General features: G+C 62.3%; 2 protein-coding genes across 4 annotated transcripts; one reads left to right on the plus strand and one right to left on the minus strand.

The window, feature by feature from the left end:
* The first annotated feature begins 7,128 nt into the window (after positions 1-7,128).
* On the plus strand, positions 7,129-13,000 carry LOC106499309 (gap junction gamma-1 protein-like). Of its 3 annotated transcripts, XM_067299153.1 has the most exons (4): positions 7,346-7,430; positions 8,568-8,776; positions 10,166-11,370; positions 11,599-13,000. In XM_067299153.1, exons 3-4 carry the CDS (start codon positions 10,191-10,193, stop codon positions 11,604-11,606), a joined length of 1,188 nt encoding a protein of 395 aa, XP_067155254.1. In that variant the 5' UTR covers positions 7,346-7,430; positions 8,568-8,776; positions 10,166-10,190; the 3' UTR covers positions 11,607-13,000. The 3 variants fall into 3 exon arrangements, with proteins under 3 accessions (XP_067155255.1, XP_067155254.1, XP_067155253.1); XM_067299154.1 differs by lacking the exons at positions 7,346-7,430; positions 8,568-8,776 and adding an exon at positions 7,129-7,214; XM_067299152.1 differs by lacking the exon at positions 8,568-8,776.
* Positions 13,001-15,019: 2,019 nt separating this feature from the next.
* INHA (inhibin subunit alpha) lies at positions 15,020-17,662 on the minus strand. Its single transcript, XM_067298551.1, has 2 exons — positions 17,296-17,662; positions 15,020-15,917 (listed from the first exon to the last, which is right to left on the minus strand). Exons 1-2 carry the CDS (start codon positions 17,660-17,662, stop codon positions 15,184-15,186), a joined length of 1,101 nt encoding a protein of 366 aa, XP_067154652.1. The 3' UTR covers positions 15,020-15,183.
* Positions 17,663-18,841: the final 1,179 nt, after the last annotated feature.

An 18,841-nucleotide genomic window follows, 5' to 3' on the forward strand; every position in this document is an offset into this window, starting at 1 on the left:
GACAAAACTTCTGGCAAGGCGATCTTGATTTCTTTAAAGACATGTATTTGTCTTTCATTGGCCTGATCACTATTTTCTTTGGGCTCTGAGTCCTGTGACTCTACAACAGTCTGCAATGGTCTCTATGACATCCAAAGCTTCCACATATCTAGAGCTGGTGTCTGTCACTTAAGTTTGTTTCATCTAGAAAACAACAATGGCCAGGCCCCATAGCAGTCTCACCTTAACAGATGAGATAATGTTCCCCTCTCAGCTCCTCAAGCCAAGCTATGCCATCCTCATAGCCTTATGAGAGTGTGAAATTCATTTTCCATATTCTGTATTTTAAAGGCCAGTTCACAGTGCACTGTTGGATGCTTTCTTGAAATCTCTTTACTATTAACCTTTTTCCCATCTCTTTCAGAAGCTGAAGGCCCACAGTGGCTGATATTTTTATCTAGTCTTCTATAAACTTGTTTGACGGGATCTATACTATCTTATGGCAGATGTCATAACACATTCAACTTTGTCCCTTCTTCCAAAATGGGCATATGCTTGCTGCTCTCTGTTCCTTTGGTGTGATCTCAGATGTTGAACTGGAGTGAGCTCAGTGGAAATGCTGCCAACACCTAGCACTTTGTATGGAGAAAGGAGTTCCAGAGAGATGAGCCAGTAAAAACTGGTAAGGTTTTTTTGTCTTCATCTTGCCATTTAAGGAGTTTGTGTAAGTACTGTCTTCCCCTTCCATAACTGCATTTTTCATAAAGGGCAAGAGTCAAAATTGGAGTTATCAGACCAGCTTGTTGATGTTCCTTCTGCGTATGCCGATCCTCTGAGAAAGCTCATTGCTGGAGCTTGCTTTTTCCATCTTGGCCAATCTGTGCCTTTGCACTGTGGCACCTGAGTCTGGGTATGCGTTGAGTGTGGCAAAAGTGCTGATTGCCAAAAGCAAAGATATCAGCTGCTTGCCTGTCCATAGCTGTTCTCAGACCATTCCTGTTTTTTACTACAGAAGTGACTACTCATATTTGCTTCTGCTCTTTGCCATGTCTTTGAAGGTCTCTGCCCTCAGATCAGCACCAGCATCCTGGTCCCATTAACAGCTCCCTGCTCTTTTGCATTCCTCTGACTACTGAGAGGGGAAGTTCAGCTTTACCCTGTGCGGCCTGTCTGCCTGTTGCCTCTTAATGAAACACTTGCTTTGTTTTCCCTTAGGGTTTTGTCCAGGTTGTTGCAGATTAACCCCTTTGTGGTTACTCCGTGAGCATGAACATGCTTCTGGGAGCTCTTCATGCTGGACCTAGCGATAGGATTAGCTGGGCTTATTCCACTGACAAGGTGCTTCCCCAACATGCTCCTCTGCTGCAGCACTGGAGGCAGCCCAATTGACTACTACATTAGAGCGAGGACTCTGGAAGTGTAGGAGAGCCAGGGTTTATAGAGAAGAGTGATATCTGTTCAGTCAGCTGCACATGTCTTCTACCTGTCACAGCTCTGAGCATGCAGTCCCTCATCTCTGGCACTGTAGTTCTTCCCCCCCTCCTGCCCATCTCCTTTTCTGGGTCTACTTGTCTCCTGTACTCAGCACTGAGCAGATTTAGTCTGGATCTCAGCATTTCCCCACCAGCACCTGCCTGGAGCAGGTTTTTCTTGAGGTGCCTGAAGCTGGAGGGGTGCCAGGGCCTGGGGTGGCCTTAGTGCCTGGTTGCTGGACTCCAGGGCTCTGTGGAGAGTGGCTGTAGGAAGCCTGAGGCAGCTGTGGGCTCCGGCTTTGGGCTGCCCATTGCTACAACCCCTGTTCCCTGGGGACATACCAGCCCTGCCTTACTTTGCTGTTCAACTCCGGGTGATGAAAATATTTTCTAATGCCTCAGTCACGGGTTTGGCTCTTTCAGTGCTTCCTGCTCTGTTCTCTGCACTCTATAGCAATGCTGCCTTGAGCATATGTAGCCTGTGGGTTAGCAGTCAGCTCCCTTGCATTATACCTAGCTAAAGTAGCCTTCTTTATAATCAAACTGCCTGACTGGAGGGACTAGTTGTTCACTTCTAGCAGATCATCCCTGCTGGCCTGAAGTTGACTTCAGCCCCTGCAGGAGGGGGCCATGCAATAGCAAAGGGCACCTGCCTGTCCAGCTTCATCCCTTCTCTAGGTGCCAGTAGTCCTTACCTGGCTCACAGAGCAACAGCCCAGGACTTGTGCAAACACCTTCCCTTTGCACTGCTCTCCATCCTGGCCCAGAATGGAAGAGCAGCAAATGCAGGCTAGGCTTCAGTGCCGTGAATGATAGTGGGGTGCTGGCAGAAGATGGCATGCAGGACCTGGAAGGACGTGCTGGCAGGAGGTGGGTGAGCAGGGACTGTGCTGCGTAACCCCTTGTGGTCCCTGTGTCCTGGCCTTCCCTCTGCAGTGGGTTATGTTACAAGGGACATTCATTGCCCTTTGTGCCTCCTCTGATAGAGCACACCTCTGCCTTTTATCAGAAGATTATTAAACTAACTGTGGAGCCATCCTGTATTAGGACAAACAGTCCCTAATAGAGCCGTCTGCTCCCTGTCCCGGTGCCAGATGATTTGTTTAATCTGTGTTTGCTGCTTGGGCTCAACAGAACTAGGACATGTGCTGCTTGTCTCTGGCCCTGCTCAGGGAGGGTGGAGCTGGCTTGGCCCTTCCTTGCCCCACTGCAAACGCCAGACTGGCAGGCTCCTTTCCTCAACTGAAGCAAACACACCTCAGGCTACCTGCCCTGCCATCTGCCAAACTGTGACCCTCCCTGGAGGCAGAGGTAGTCATAGCAAGGCCGAGCCCCTCCTGCCCTGGAGATTACAGAGGGAAATGAGGCAGCTATCAACAGCGTGCTGGGCCTTGCACTCTCCTAGGGGTGCAGCCAGGTCTGGCAGCTCTGCATGAGGCAGCTGTGGGCTGGGAGGCTCCCGGAGCTGTCCTTGTCCCACTGATGCCTTGAGGATCTCCCTGGCACCCCGGTTTCCCATAGCTGAGGCAGGATCCGGAGGTGGGGTCCCAGTGGATGTCTCCATTGCAGTGTGGTGGCTGAGCACAGTGCACAGAGCTGCTTGCAGGAGCAATTGCCACATTTCCTCCTGAGCTCCAGCGCTTCTCCCATGAATGGAAGTTCTCCCAATAGCTAGAGCTCTCCTTATCTCTGTGCATACAGCCTCCCTCTCCACTCCCCCTCAGCCACTATCTCCCTGATTACCAGCTCCCCTAGCTCCCTCCGTGCTGTGCAGCTGCCCTGCCTTGCTCTGCACAGCACACGCTTGCTCCAGCTCTGGGCTGTGCCCCGCAGATTTAATGTTTTGGGGCTGATCCTGGTTTTGTGGTTGGTGACTGTGCTCCTGTTTCCTCTGCAAAAAACCCATGTGTTTCTGAGCAGGACCCCACAAGGCTGTTGGTCTTGCACATCCTTCCTGCCTGAGATGAGTGCCTTGACTCTGTCAGCCTCAGCTGATGTGGGAAGGGATGAGGATGTGTAATGGCCTTTGCCCAGCTGCCTTCCTTTCCCCGCTCTGTGAGCTGGTGGTTTTGCCCTCTGCCCCAGGGAGAAAGGGTGATGTCTCTGGCCTGTGCTTGGACATCGCACATGAGGCTAGACCCTGAGGAAGCGCAGGGCACCTTAGCTGGGGGAAACAGGAGGGCTCTGAAGCTGATGGCCAGATGGAGGCAAGCACAGTAACACGTATTATGGGCATCTGGGCTTGATCTCTTGAGGACACCCAAACAAGCTCTACTCCAGAGCACTCTGCACCATGTGCTCAGCTTGTGCTGCAGAGAGTTCCTGCCGCTGCATCCAGCTGTGCTCGGCTCTGGCCTAGTAACTAGCGTCGTTGTGAGTGCAATGTCCTCAGTTTGGAGTGGCTCAGCAGTTCAGGCTCTTTGGACACAAGTCTGGTCCTGTAGGGGGTTGTTCTTAAAGCGCTAAACACCAGGAGTCAAAGGATCATGTCGGACCTTTACCACTGACAAACTGCTAGGCTGCCTGGGTGTGAAGCCAGGCTGGAGACAAGACCTGGGAATCCTTGAAAACTACTGGTGACTGTGGAGAAAGAAAACCCCAAGTCACTTTAACCACCTGGCAACAGCAAGATACGTACGGAGAATTTCAAAATACCCAGAGCACTGCTCCTCCACATCAGCAGTGCCTCCCCATTTCTCCCAGGCCGCTGTGCTTGTGCTCGCAGCTCCCCAGGTCACTGTACCCGACTCCTACCTCTCTGTGCCTCATTGTAGGGGTCATCTAGCAGCTGCCTCAGGCCCTGCACTGTACTACAGTTCCCCTCCCCAGCCCTGGGCCTGAACGCTTTCCTGCATCTTTATAAAAACTTAAATTTCTGCGCTCTGCATGCTGTTTCACTTCATCCATCTCAGCCTGCCTCTTCTCGTCTGGGACGCAGACTGTGCTCAGGGTTGCTCCTAGAGCATCTGTTGCTGGATCTGCAACAAGCATTTCCCTTTCCAGAAATGTTAACGTTGCAGTTGTGTGTGTGATGGCGAAATTCAACGGAAAGTGCTTTTACATAGTCTGGACAAAATCCCATTCCTTCAGCTGCAGCTTTTCCTCAGCTGCTGAAGGAGTGGAGGTAGAAGTTTTTGTCTGGGGGGGAACTAGGACAGGTGGGGGGGAGGAAGGATTGAGTAGGAGAGCCCAAGGTGGTATCCTTTCCCCCTTCCTCTTGTGCACACACCTGCACCTGTGTCAGGCTGCAGCACCCACTCCTGCAGGCGCTGGGCTTCCCTCTTGAGTTGCTTGCCCCGTTGGCCTCTTCCCCGAGCTCTCCTGTGTGAGAGCATTGAGTGGGTGTGTAGGCTGCGCAGGGCGGCCGGGCTGCGCTGCAGTGGCGCTCGCTGACTTAAAACAGGCACCGGAACCGGCCGGGCTGCCGTTACTCAGCGGGCCCAGAATAACTGAAAACTCACACAGGAAGTGGCCATACTGCGCTTTACTCCAGCTGTGTGGCCTCACCCCTCGTGCACTTCTGCTTGCCTGACCGCAGGGGCACAGCCCGTTCTCTGCGCCGGCTGCTGTCGTGTGGCGTGTACACCCTGTCCCGTCTGCACCCTCTCTGTGGGGCCCCACACCGGGGTGGCAGGAGGCTGTGGCAGGCAGTGGCTGAGTGAGCAGCGCTGGCTGTGGGAATCCCCACGGGGTGCATTGCCACCCCAGCTTGGTTGGGGGCAGCTCAGCCCAGGCAGCTCCATCCCTACATCGCGCATGGGCCTGCTCTTTGGAGAAGAAGGTGGTGGGAAGGTGATGCTCCACTCTCCCTGCTGAGACTCTGCCTTATTCCTAGCCTCCCTGGGTCTTCATCTCACTTTGTGGCAGCTCCGCCAGATGATGGGGTCTTGGAGGAAGGAGAGAAGTGTGACCTGGCCAGGCAGGGAGCTTAAGTAAGGACTTGGGTGACCTGCATGTCTAGTGACAAGGTGCTTGTCCCCTGCTATGATGAACTGCTCCCTCCCTTGCACAGCCCTTTCCTTGTACTGTAATCTGTGACCCCTGTCTCTTCAAGCTCAGCAGCAGCCCGTCTCCCAGGGAGGGCTGGTGGTTCGGCATTGCCTGTGGGAGGTGGGTGGAGGCCCTTCCCCCACTAGTGCCTACTCAGGGGAACTGTTTTGCAGAAGGGAGCACATATTTCAGAGGGGAGAAGCAGCGTTTCACCAGTTCACGAGGACACCAGCTCTCCACCATCTATTTGGGTTGCACAAGGCAGCCCTGTGGGCCCAGATCGTACCCCATCACCACCTCAGAGCGGACAAGGGAGGCTGCTCTTCCTGGGAAGTCACAAGTGGGTTTGGCGTGGTGTGGGGATTCCCAGACAGAACATAGCTCCCCCAAAAACCTCTAGTGCCAATTTTAGCAGCACAGAAAGTGAGTGGCTGTGATGCGACGGAGGGACAGTACACCTCTTGGGGTGGTGACTCAAAGCCTGGTCTGCTGTTGCAGGGCCTCAGCTCTGGCCTTGGAGAGCTGGTCCTGCAACACGCTGCTGTTGCCCCCAAAGGCAGCAAACCCGTCTCAGGGAGGCTCTGGTGGTGCTTGCTGAGGAGCACTGCTGACTCTCTAAGCGCACATTTGGAGGTGCTGCATGCTCAGCCCTGGTCCCACTGAGGGACCAGGCCTAGTGGGGTGAGAACCAGCACTAGCAGGACCAAAGTCAGCCAGGCTTCCTGAGCTGTATGAAGCAGGGGTCAGGGCAGCCCCATCCTGCAGCTGCAGGTTTGAAGCACATTCCCACCGCACAGGCACATTTTGCTCCATGTTCCCAATGTGCCTGGTGCCACCTCTCCTGTGGTGCCACCAGATCCCTTCTTTCCTCTCTCCTCTCTCTTCCCCTTCATGGGAAGATCCAGTGAAGAAGAATTTAGAGTTTTGGGGGCTGGAGGTTATCGTGCAGGAGTCTTAACACTTTCTAGTGTTGGCACCCTCCTCTCCCTGTATGGCCAAGCACCCGCCAGGGCTGTCCATACTCCTCTGAAGGGTGCTACTGTCCCTGACATCTTGTGGGCTGAGCCAGGGCCTTTGGAGGATGCTGCTGCAAGAATAGTTTGGAGCATTTTTCTACAATGCCCAGGAAGCCTCAGTTTCACACCTCTGCAGGGGTTTGGCACCGTAGGAGTGAATGGGTTACCTGGGGGCAAAAGGAAGAGGAGGAGAGCCAGATGGGAACATGCCTGGGCCATTAGGAGCTGAATGGGGCTGCTCAGGGCAGGGAGCAGCCTCCAGGAGACTAATGGGTTTCAGGGGCTCCGCAGAGACCGCAGGCCAGCTTGGAGTGTGTCACTCCTTATCTTGCTGATAAAAGCGATGCTTCAGTTTGTTTTGGCCGGGCTTGGCCTCTGCCTGGAGGCATGTGTGGAATGGCAAATGCGGTGGCTCCGGAGCGGCCTCCCAAGCCGCCGCAGCTCACGACCGCTTGCAAAACTTCCCCCTGGGGCAACAGCCCCCACCAGAGCGGTGTTAATTTGGGCTCCCAGCAGCAGGGTCGGGCCTCGCCGCGCCAGGTACGCCGCTGTCCTGCCGGCCCGGGCCCCGTCCCCGTCCCCGTCCCCGTCCTCCAGCCAGGGCTGCTCCGCCGCCGGGGAGCCCGCGCCGGGGCACCGCGGCAGAGCGGCCGCGCAGCGGCGGGACGGGGCCGGCCCCGGAGCGGCGGCGGCCGGGAGCGGCCCCGGCCCCGGCGGGGGGGTCCCGCACCGGCAGCGGGAAAGGCCGGCCCGGGCGGTGAGTCACGCCGGCGGCGGCAGCGGCGGGCGGTGCGCGAACTCCGCGCCAAGTTGCGCGGCTGGCGGCGGGCGCGCACCGGCGGGGCAGCGGCGCGTACCGGCGGCGGGCGCGGGGCGGGGCGGCCCCGGGCCCCTTTGTTCGGCGGGAGGCGGCTGCGCGCCGCCCGCCGCTTTGTCCGCCGCCGCCGGCGGGAGCCGCTCGTCCTGGCGCGCCGTGAGTGGGGCCGGCCCGGGCGGCACCGGCACCGGCACCGGGCGGGGCGGGACGGGACGGCGGCGGTGGGGCCGGGGGCCCTGGGCGGGCGGGGGTCGGTGGGGCGCGGGTGGCTGGCCGCGGCGGGGAGTAGCGGGCCCCGGGAAGGTGCTGGGCGGTGGGGCTGCGGGCCCCGGAAAAGCTGGGTCGGTGGGGCCGGGGCTGGTGGGGCTGGGATTGATGGGTCGGGGGCCCCCAGGCAGGCAGGCAGGCAGGCAGGCAGGCAGGGGCAGTGGGGCTGAGTTTGATGGGGCGGGTGCCTGGGAAGGCAGAGGCTGGTGGTGCTGGGGCTGGTGGGTCAAGGGCTGGGAAGCTGGGGGCCTGGTGAGGAGCTCTGGTAGGGCAGGCCAGGGTTGGTGGGGCTGGGGGCCCCAGGCAGGCCAGGAGAGGGAGATCTGGGGCCGGTGGGGCTGGGGATGTAGGTGTAGGGCCCAGTCGGGGCATGTGGTGCTGGTCCTGACTCACAGTGTGGCCAGGAGCCAGCGGGTGGCTCGGCCCCATCCGCCGAGAGCTGGGCCCCTGTTAGCTGACCCCGGGGGGGCCCTGCCCTGGGCAGGGGGAAAGGGGACTGTGCCCACACCGGGGTGGAGCACGGTGCTCCTGACCCGCAGCCGGTCCACGTGTCACCCCTCCTTGGCTGATGCGCCAGGGCCTGTTGGTGCGTGCTTGCCAGCTCCGGGGGCTGCCCCGGCCCCCCAGTCCCTCATCCCCCTGGTCTCATCTGCTGCTCCATCCTTGTGCCCTGGGACCAGGGCGTTGTGCTGCTGCCAGGCAAGGACTGAATGTAGACACAAAGCGCCCTGGTTTTAGTGGAGGCCTGGGAGGGAGAGCCTGGCACCAGGGATGGGGAGAACGTGCCCCGGGGCTGAGGCAGCCAGGTGTTAAAAGGAGCTTGACAAGAAAAGAGGCTGGTGGCCCTGAGGGCTGGGTTTGGTGCCCTGGTGCCCAGGGCCAGCAGAGACCTGGTGCCGGCCTGCGCAGCGTGTTGTCCCCCCGGCCACCTCCTGCTGCTCAGCAGGCTCTGTGCCGAGCGCCAGGTCCTCGGTAGAAGCTGCGTCCCATGTGGACGCTTGTGCTAGGAGGAGCTTTTCTGTTTAGGTGAGGTTTGCTGGGAAGGCAGATTGAGCTAAGCCAAAAAGATCCTCTTGCTCTGGAACGAGGCTTCGTCAGAGGAGCTGGAGCAGAACAACAGCAGCATAAGTGCGGTGGGAGAAATCGCCCGCAGAGACGTGCCCTGGCTGGAGGTGTGGGGACAGGGCTGGCCCGAGGATAGGCGAGGCCAGGAGGAGGCCTGAGGCTCCGTGGTGGTACGTGGCACATCCTCTCTGCCGCTCCCTGTGCCCGGCTCTGCCCTCTCCCTCTGGGCAGCCCTGCCACCTGCTCCCCTTGCATCAGCTCACACGTAAGCCGCTGAAACCGGGGGTGGCGATGGGGTGTCTCCTTTTGCGTCTTCTCCTCTATTTAGCCAGAAGCTGTAGTGCTTTGCTTGTAATTTCCTCCCAGACCTCTGGTGTCAGCTGCTTCTCTTGTACTTTGTGCAATTCCGTTGCCCCTCGCCATCGGTCTCTGTTCCTCACGCTGTGCTTCCTCTGTAAGTTTGGCTGATGCCGAATGCGGGTTTGCTGTAGGGTCGTGGTGTGATCTGAGCCTGGGAGCCTCTCTGAGACCGGCCAACCAAAGGGCCACCTGTCTGGAGCCAGGCTGAGGCTTGGAGGCAGGAGATGCGAGAAAGAGGTGCAACTAGTGCCTGCTGTAGCAGCAGGACATGTGAGGAGTGGACTCGGGGGGCTCATTAGTGATTTGGAGGGATGGAGGTCAGCTGGAGGCTGCGTGTGTGTGGGGGGGGGGGGCACAGCACGGAGGTTTGGTGCGTCTGGTCTCAGGGGGCAGCAGGCTCGGGGGAACAGAGGGGCTGGGTGCTGTGCTGGGCAAGAGGGGCGGTAGATGCCGCGAGGCACTGGCCAGGTCCACCCTGGGTTGCCCGGTTCAAGGGACCTGTGCTCCCCTGGGAGAGCAGAAACCATGCCCCATGGCAGGACGCGGGGCCTGGCGCAGAGCGCGGCGCTGGTCGGGGAGCTGCCCAGGACCAGGTGGCAGGTGGGTGCTGCAGCACCCTGGCTCCACTGGGGAGGAAGAGGAAGAGGAGGCTGTCCCCTCGCCCTCCCTGGCTGGCTCCGCTGGAGGCCAGAGGGCTTCCTTGTTTACCCAGGCTGTGGCTGACTCTTCCCCCAGATCTGTCCCACACGAGATGGGACGGGAGGTAACTGGCCCAGCCTTTTCCCTACTGCCCTGTCCCTGCTGCCTCGGCCCCTCCGCCCACCTGGCTGGCGGCGGCCACGGGGCTGGAACAGGGTGTGAAAGGGAAGAGCGCGGAGGAGGTGCTTGGCATGGGGCAGCCAGCAAGCCGGATCTTGTGGGGAGCAGGGAGAGGGGCCAGCTTGGGGCCCCAGCTTCTAGGCTCTCTGTTTCTGCCTGGAGCTGAGATACTTCTGGCTTCCCTGGAGCTGCTGTGGTTTTGGGGAGAAGGATCCCAACTTGGGGATGTGTTTGTGGGCCTGGTGAGTAAAGGCAGGGTTGCGGGTGCTGGGAGAAGGAGAGATGGAGGTGCAGGTCTGGGGTGGAGGCTGGTGGTTTTGGGGGCCAGGCACGGTGTATTTGGTTTTGCTCTGTGGCTTATTGCCTGCCCTTCCCCACAGGGTTTGAGCCAACTGCTTGGCCAGGATGAGCTGGAGTTTCCTGACACGGCTCCTGGAGGAGATCAACAACCACTCAACCTTCGTGGGCAAGATCTGGCTCACTGTCCTCATCATCTTCCGGATCGTGCTGACGGCCGTTGGGGGGGAGTCCATCTACTACGATGAGCAGAGCAAGTTCGTGTGCAACACGCAGCAGCCCGGCTGTGAGAATGTGTGCTATGACGCCTTCGCCCCGCTCTCCCATGTCCGCTTCTGGATCTTCCAGATCATCATGGTGGCCACGCCGTCAGTGCTGTACCTGGGCTTCGCCATGCACCGCATCGCCCGGATGCCGGAGAATGTGCGGCGCCGAGCTCCAGGGGGCCGGCGGGCACGCATGCCAGTCGTGCGCCGGGGAGCTGGGCGGGACTACGAGGAGGCGGAGGACGATAATGAAGAAGACCCCATGATCTTTGAGGAGATCGAGGTGGAGAAGGAGAAAAGCACAGAGGGTGGGGAAAAACACGATGGCCGGCGCCGCATCAAGCAGGACGGGCTGATGCGTGCCTACGTGCTGCACTTGCTGTGCCGCTCGCTGCTGGAGATGGCCTTCCTCTTTGGGCAGTACATGCTGTACCGCTTTGAGGTGAGCCCCTCCTACGTGTGCAGCCGCAGCCCCTGTCCGCACACCGTCGACTGCTTTGTCTCCCGCCCCACTGAGAAGACAATTTTCCTGCTCATCATGTACGCGGTCAGCGGGCTCTGCCTCTTCCTCAACCTCTGTGAGCTCGTGCACCTCGGCATAGGCCGCATCCGGGACGTGCTGAGCCATCCGGATGATCCCCCGCACCTTGATGACACCAGCCCCGGGCTGCAGTATGCCAAGAAAGCTCCCAGCGCGCCCCCCACCTACCACTCTCTGAAGAAGGAGCCCCTGAAAGCCCCGCTGCCCAACGGCAAGCTGGACTACAGGGAGAACTTGGCCAACTCAGCGACGGAGCGCTTCGCCCTGGCTGGCGCTCCCCCGGAACACGAGCTGGACAGGCTGCGCAAGCACCTCCGCATGGCCCAGGAGCACCTGGAGATGGCCTTCCACCTCAACCCGCCGCTGGAGACTGCCAGCCCGTCCCGCAGCAGCAGCCCGGAGGCCAACGGCATCGCCGCTGAGCAGAACCGCCTCAACTTTGCCCACGAGAAGGGGGGGGCCGTCTGCGAGAAAGCCACGGGTGAGCTGGGGATGCGGTGGGGAGGGGACGCTGGCTGAGTTGGTCCTGGCATTCCTGAGTCGCTCCAAGGAGCCGGGCTTCACCTCGCTGCGGGGCAGGGGAGGTCGAGCAGGTCTCCCCTGTCCTGGGCAGCTGGGCTCTGCACGGCTCCTTGGGCAGGCGGGGCGGAGGGCTGCCTGGGGAGGTGGCTTTGGGGATGGGCATTAACGTGTGTTCTGCTCCCTGCAGGGCTGTGAGTGCTGCGTGGCGCCTCGGGGACTGTGGAGATGTCACCCGGAGTGGCTGCTCCTGCGATCACTGGAAAGGCAGCCTGCCAGGAGAGAGCGGGGCTGAGGATGGAGGTTTCTCTCCCGCGGGGCTGGCTGGGGGCGTCCCTCAGGGACGGCAGGGATGGGGAAGGGGTCATGGGGAACATTCCTTCACTGTTCTTAATTTTTTAAAAAAGGGAATATCTTATTTTTGTACATTTTTATAAACTCGTCAGCGTGTACCCTGGCATTTCTATACTCTGCTCCTAATTCCTGCTCTAGGCCTGCACCTTCCCTTTCTGTCTCCCCTTTTACCCCCTCTTCCTTCTTCACCGAGTTCCAGCAGCAGCTTCCACTTGCGTCTTCCCATGCCCTGCTGTGCTTGCCCTCACCTGCCAGCTGTGCTGGCCTGGAGGGTGCTTTGCACACGCAGGTCACGGCGGAGATGCTGATATTGCCAGCGCTTTCCCCATGGTGTGGGGCAGCTGCCCTGGAGCTGTGGTTGTGCAGGGTCCGGCTGGCTGGGCCAAACCCACAGACCAGGGCTGTGCTTGCATTAAGGTTGAAGTGGGGGGTGACAGCGTGACCTCCTTCCGGACAGGGGGGATAGGTCCCGGTGGCACGGCTGCTAGCAGGGGCCGGTCTTATGGGGAAGGAGGGCACAGGCTGCCATGCAGGGTCCCTCTTTGCCTCCTGGGGGGACTCTGCAGAGGGATCCTTGGCTTCCCCCTCTCCATGTGTTTCTTTTTTAGGGTGCAAAGGGGTTGCATGGGTGTGGGTAGGGGCGATGGCCTGGGACTGCGTCACCCCAGGGGCAGGAGGGGCTGGAAGCTGCTTTCTTTAGGGAAGGGATTTGCACCCTGCTGGACAGGACACCCCAAGCAGGAGCTGTCCGTGATGGGGGCTGCGCTGGGCCAGCCACCAGCCCCCCAGGGCTGCGGGCAGGCGGCTGCTCTCGCGGGGGGCTGCTGGGGCAGTGCTACGGGGCGCCTCCACCTCGCACGTCGGTACGAGCCGCTGGGGCCGTCCTGCATGGAAATGTGTGCGCAAAGGGTAGGGGCAGTCCTTCCCGTCTCCCCCGCTTCCCCTGCCAGCAGCGTCGCTCGCCGCAGAGGCGGCCGCTATTTGGACCAAAGCCGATTCCCACTGCTTCGGCCACCGGCCCCCTGCGCGGGGCTGTGCGGTGGGCGCGAGGCAGGACCGCGGTCCCGCTGCGGGAGGGCGCAGCACCCCGAGCCTGGGGCTAGCAGGGAGCCAGTGGGGCATTTCTGATCATCTCAGCCGGGGTCACGCAGTGATTTTGTAGCTTTGTTTTGTACTCAAATGATTGTGACTTTTTTTTTTAATATTTTCAGTAAAGCCTGGAGACGTTTTGTACTGAACTTCTGTATCCGGCCCTTTGGGAGGAAGGGGTGGGAAGGGAATCCTGCGCAGATGGGCTTGGAGTATGCGAGGGCGGGTGCCGTGGCCCAGAAGCAGCACGGGCTGCGTGCGTGGGGCCGGGCAGGGGCCCCGCGGCCCCGGGTTCGGCGTTCCTTGGAACGTCCCATTTTGGCCTGGGATGACTCAGTCGTTCCTGCTGCGTGGAGGCAGCTTCTGCTGGGCAGCCCCCGGCGGGTCGGCCGAGCCGTGGCCGCCTTCCCTTGGGGTCAGGGGGCCGGAAAGCTCAAGCTGCATTCCTTCGCATCCCGATCCCGGCTCCCGGGGCCCTGCGAGGGGGGCTCCCCGCTCCTCCGGATCCGGCAGTCCCTGCCGCCGCCGGGAGGGGAAGGGACGCTGCACTGCTCTCCTGTCCCGGAGCTGGATTGAATCCAGTGTTGCCTTGCACCACGTGGGGCCCTGTTTTTGGACCGGGCTGGGCTGAGCGCGGAGGGCTCCCAGGCTGTCATCACAGGCTCTGCGGAGGTGCCGCAGGCGCAGGAGGGAGCGAGCGGCTTCAGGGGAGGAAAGCGTGGGAGCAGCAGCCGTAGGAGCCCTGGGGCAGGGCGGACGTGCTCCCGGCTCCTGGGGCACTGCCGCCTGCGCACCCAGCTCCGGAGAGGACCGAGCATGCCGGCCAGGGGGGGAAGCGTGGCGAGGGAGAGGGGTGCAGAGCCGGCCTCCGTGGGGAGCAGGGGGGACGTGGGCAGCTTGCCCTCTCCCTGTTTCTGGCTCTGCGCGGCCGCTGCTTGCAAGCTGGCTCTGGTCAGCTCGGGCTGGTGGGAGGCCAAGTGCACGCAGCTGGGCTGCGCGTTTCTGAAGGGCTGGGGGGCTCTGCGCGAGCAGCCCAAGGCTGCTGCACCCTGCGGCATTGCCGAGGGCGGATGGTCCGTTGGGACCCCGGGTCAGAGCCAGGCCCGTGTCCGGCCGGACCGTGCTCTGCTGCTGCCAGCCGAACACCCGTCACTCGCCATTAAGGCAGTGCTGGCCAGTCCCTCCCTCCTCTGGCCAAAAGCCTCCGGGAGTTTGTATCCTGCTGTGTAACCACTCACTGCCCATGTGGCTGCCTCTGATTGAAGCTGGCATTCTGAGCTTTTGCTTTTTGTAAAGAAAACAGGTTTATTTCACTCATCCTGTTAATCTTTCAAACAGGTTCTGCCACTCAAAGAGCGCTTGCTTGCAGCGCCACGTGTACCACCAGCCCTGTGACTGTGCAAGATCCCAGCTCTGCCTGCCCTGGCACACGCTGTCCCGTGTCCCTGGCCCCGTGTCTGCCTGCCTCTTGCCAGGAGCACGGGGGGTGGTTTCCATCTCCAAAACCTGTAGGGACCAAGCAGCCTTGGGCTAGCAGGCTGCTGATGGGAGCGACCCAGCAGCTCTCCAGACCTGGGTGCCCAGCCAGGACCTGCAGTGAGCCAGGACTCAACTTTATGGGATTTCTTGGGTGGTGCCCGCTCCTCCTCGAGGCCCTGGGACCAGGCTTGGGAGGGCTTCGCTGCCAGGTCCCCCCCAGCAGTGAGCTGCCACGTGGTGCTGCAGGTGCCACCGCAAACCATGCCCCAGGCGCCCTGATACCTTCTGGCTGCTTTGCACCGAGCAGCTGGAGTGGGACCTGCTTGCGCATTCCCAGTCTTATTTGGGGGGACAAAGTGCAGGGGCAGGAGTGGATGGGAAGAAACACGGGATGAGCTGGTCGGAGATGCAAACCCACCTTTGGCTGGGGGTATGTATCTGCCAGCTCCTCTGCAGAAGGCTGTGCCTGTCCCTGATCCCCTGCGCCCCGGCCCGCACGGTGCAGGGAAGGGCCCTGGCATGCGTTTGGCAGGGTAAATGCCCCCCCCGGCGGGAGCGCTGAAACGCTGGGTCGCATGGGGTGTCGCGGGGCAGGGCGCTCTGGGTCCCTGACTCATCCCTGTCCCGGAGCAGGGGATGGCACTGCAGTGTAAGGCAGGGCTCCCTTGTGCAAGTGACTCCTCCATCACCCTGGACGGGATCATCGTCTGCCCAGGAGTTTGGGGCAGGGCGAGGGAAGGCCTGGGCCGCGGTGGGGGTGGTCCGGGGCAGGGTTGTGGGGTGCCGTGGGGCAGGCTGTGGCTGGGACGCGCCGGGGCAGGAGGGAGCCCCGGGCATGGGGCTGAGCGGGGTGCTATACGCAGGTGCAGTCTTGGGCCAGGATGTTGGGCACGGTCTCGTACTTGAAGGAGTAGCCGCCATCAGAGGTGGTGCGGACGCGCAGCGAGCGCATGGTGCCGGGCAGGGCGGCGCAGCAGAGCTGGACCCCCAGCCGGTGGCTCAGGCCGTGGCCTTCGGAGCAGCTGCCGTGGCAATAGTGGAAAACGAAGCTGCTGGGGTGCACGATCCAGTTGTCCCAGCCCAGCTCCTCAAAGGAGATGTTGAGGGAGGCCCGGCGGCAATTGGTGTGGGCGGCCACGTCCTCCGACGGGCGCTGCAGCAGGCCAAGGGCGGCCGGGGACCAGGGCACGGCGGAGCGGCGAGCCCGCTCGCTGCCCTTGGCCTGGGTGGTGGCCACCAGGAAGGGCATCTTCTCCCCGTTGGCCAGGCAGGGGCAGCTGGGGCAGCGCACCAGCAGCACGAAGAGCGGCTGCAAGATGTGGGGCAGCAAGGCGGGGGCAAATTGAAACACCGTCCAGTGGTCGGGCATCTGCACCGCCGTGGCCACCACGGGCACGCGGCCCTGCGGCGACAGGGTCAGCACGTCCAGGGCCGAGTGGTTGCGGGCGGCCGCGGGGCCGGTGTAAAACCAGAGCTGGGCCGATGTCACGGCGCGGCCGAGGGTGTGGGGTGACGGCTGGAAGAGGTAGGTGAAAATCCCTTCTTCCTCCAGCAGCTTGTCCGGCTGCGCGGGCTCGCAGGGCACGTCTGCAAGGAGAAAAAGGCGCCTGCAGCGGCTCGGGGCGCTGGGGCAGGTGCCCACGCCAGGGCGGGCGGCCAAGCGGCCTCGGCAGTGCTGCGCCCTGACCGCGTGCACAGACCGCAGGGACGGGGAAGCAGGCACGCGAGGGTGGCCCGAAGCAGGGCGGGAGGCGGCGGTGGCGCGGGGGGGGTCACGGGGGGCGGCGAGGGCGCCCGCTGCAGGCCCGGCGGCGGCAGGGCGCGGGGGAGCTGACATCTAGCGGCGCGCAGCAGCCACTGCGCGGCGCGGCGCCGGCCGAGCGGGTGCCTGCCCGCCGCCGCGGCCCCCGGGGGGGCTCCCGCCTGGCCGGGCGCCGCTGGGCCCTGCCGCGCCCCGAGCCGTGCGGGCGCCGCCGGCCCTTGCAGAGCGCTCGGCTGCCCGCGGCCTCGCGGCGGGGTTTGGCCCCTCCGCGGCTGGAGCCTCCCAGCCTCGCGGGCTGCGAGCGCGCTCGGGCAGACGGGGCGAAGCGCCCGTGGCTGGGAGCTGGGGGCTGGATGACAAGGGCGCGCGGGCAGGGTCGGCGCTGGGGGCAGCACGTCCTGCGCCTCGAGGGCGTTCAGGCGGTGGATCCCCGTCTCCCTGGGGGATGTGGGGGAGCGGGGCCCCGGCAGCTTTCGGAGCAGCTCAGTCTCACCCTGCGGGCTGCAGAGAAGGACTGAAGCCAGGCAGAGGCTTGCCTGAGGCTCCCACGGGGCGTGGGGCAGAGAGGGGGTCCCAGCGTGCCCAGTGTGGGTTGCTGCCCCATCGGGGAGGCTGTTCTGCCTCCTGCTCCCAGGCAAGCAGCAAAACCTGCCCCGGCCCGGGGGAGCAGCCAGGGCTGGGCAGTGAGCAGCTCCCTGGGGTTGGGGCAAGCTGAGCCCCGGCAGGCCAGCCGTGTCCCTCTGCACCCTGGGCTGATCCGTCAGTGCTACCGTGTCCTCCCCTACTATCCTGTCCCCATCCCTTTCCATCCTGTCCCCATCCCCTAGTGTCCTGCCCTTGTCCCCTGGCATCCTGCCCTGCCTGCTCCTCATCCATCCCCATCTCTCTGCATGCTACCTGGCTCAGCCGGTCCCCAGCCTGTCCGGCTCTCGGCACCCTTGCCTGCCTCTTGTGCCCCTCACCTGCCCTCTGCCCCTCTCCCTGCCAGCATCCTGGGCTGATCTGCCTACCCTGCCTTCCTTCCCCTTCTGCCTCACGGCTCTCCATCACGTCTCAGCCATCCCCACATCCCAGCCTGGCTTTCCTGCTTCCTCTTCTCCTTCTGTCCCACACTAGCATCCCAGTCCTGCTGCATCCCCGGTGCCCTGACCCCCATTCCAGCTTAGCCTTTCTGCCCTCTCCATCCCCACAGGGGCTCCTCACCTGTGGAAGGGAAGAGGATCACCTGGGAGGTGTCCTCCAGCTCTTCGTGTGGGACTTCTGGGGTCTCCAGGACGTCTCTCCGATGCAGCCTCCTCCCTTCCTGCCGGGGCCCCTCCTGGGGTGCAGGGGGGCTCAGATGCTCCAGCACCCGTGCACGGACCTTGGCCAAGATGAGCTGCCGGTCAGCGCCAGCGCCGGTGCAGCCGGCCAGGGTGGCGGGGGGCAGCAGGGCAGGCAGCAGGTGCAGGAGGAGCAGCATGGCCTTGGGGCGTGCGGCGGGCTGGCTGCTTGGGGGGCTCTGCCGTGGGCGCCTGCCTGCAAGCCCAGTCCGTCTGCCCGCTGCGTGCTGCCTGGGGCACAGTGGCATTGAGACGTATCTGACACTGACGCAAACGTCTGCTCGCCGTGAATATTATCTCTGGGCAGCGAAAGCGCTGAGACGTCTGGAATGCAAGGACTGCAAGGACAGTGTGGTCTGGGGGGGAAGGCGCCTGGGGAAGGGGGTGCGGGGCGATGCTGCTGGGGGCAGTGGGTACGTGGGGCTGGGGGAGGCCAGGCTGCAGGCAGGGTGCTGCCGTGAAGACGTTGCTGCGCCAGTGTGGATGGAGGGGCACCCTGGGGCGAGCGTGGCAGCTGCTGGTGTGGGGTGTCCCCACACTGGAGCGGAGTGGGGGAGCTGTGGGTTCAGGGCTTCTGGGGGGATGGGGAGGTGGTGGTGGCTGTGGCTGGTGGTGAGACCTGGGCAGGCACCTGATATGGTCCAGAGCCCTGCAAGGCCCTGGTGTGGGGAGGGACATTGGGGGTGGCAGGCTGGGCATCCTCATGCTGGAGATGTCTGGGACACCCCACAGTCACAGGGGAGCAGGGACGTGAGGAGGGAGCCCAGGAAAGGATGGACTGGGGTTGGGGGGAGCTGTGGCATCTCCAGGGCAGCCCTGTGGTGGGCAGGAGGAAGCTGGCAAGGTCCTGCAATGCAAAGCAGAAGGGATGGGAAGAGGGCCCCATGCAGCCTGGGACAGGCAGTGACCAGGGAAAGGCTGGGCCAGCCTAGGGTGGAGGTGTAGGAGGAAGAGGTGAGGCAGAGCTGAGCCAGCTGGAGACCCTGCAGTAGCACCAGGAGAAGGAGCCCATGGTGCCCTTTGGACTGCCTGGCTGCAGACTTGCTCCTGGGGGCTGGAGCTGCTGGATGGGAGGTGGCTGCGAGTGGACTCAGTGCACCCTGCCCTGCATCTTGCTGTGGCTGCCTGCAGGGAAGTGCCAGGAGTCCTGCATCCAGGAGTCCTGGATGTCTGCATGGTGGGGTGCAGCCTCTGTGCCACCCCACTCCTGCAGCAGTAGCCCAGTGTCCCATGCAGTGCATCCTGTGTGGCACATCCCATCCTGCTGCAGCCTGGCATCCCATGCGGCACATCCCACCCCACAGCAGCCTGGAGTCCCCATGCAGTGCATCCCATATGGCCTGTCCCATCCTGCTGTAGCCTGGCATCCCATGCAGTGCATCCCCTGTGGCACATCCCCTCCCATGCAGTATGTCCCATGCAGCATG

Source organism: Apteryx mantelli, chromosome 6, assembly GCF_036417845.1.
Source record: "Apteryx mantelli isolate bAptMan1 chromosome 6, bAptMan1.hap1, whole genome shotgun sequence".
Classification (NCBI taxonomy): Eukaryota; Metazoa; Chordata; class Aves; order Apterygiformes; family Apterygidae; genus Apteryx; species Apteryx mantelli.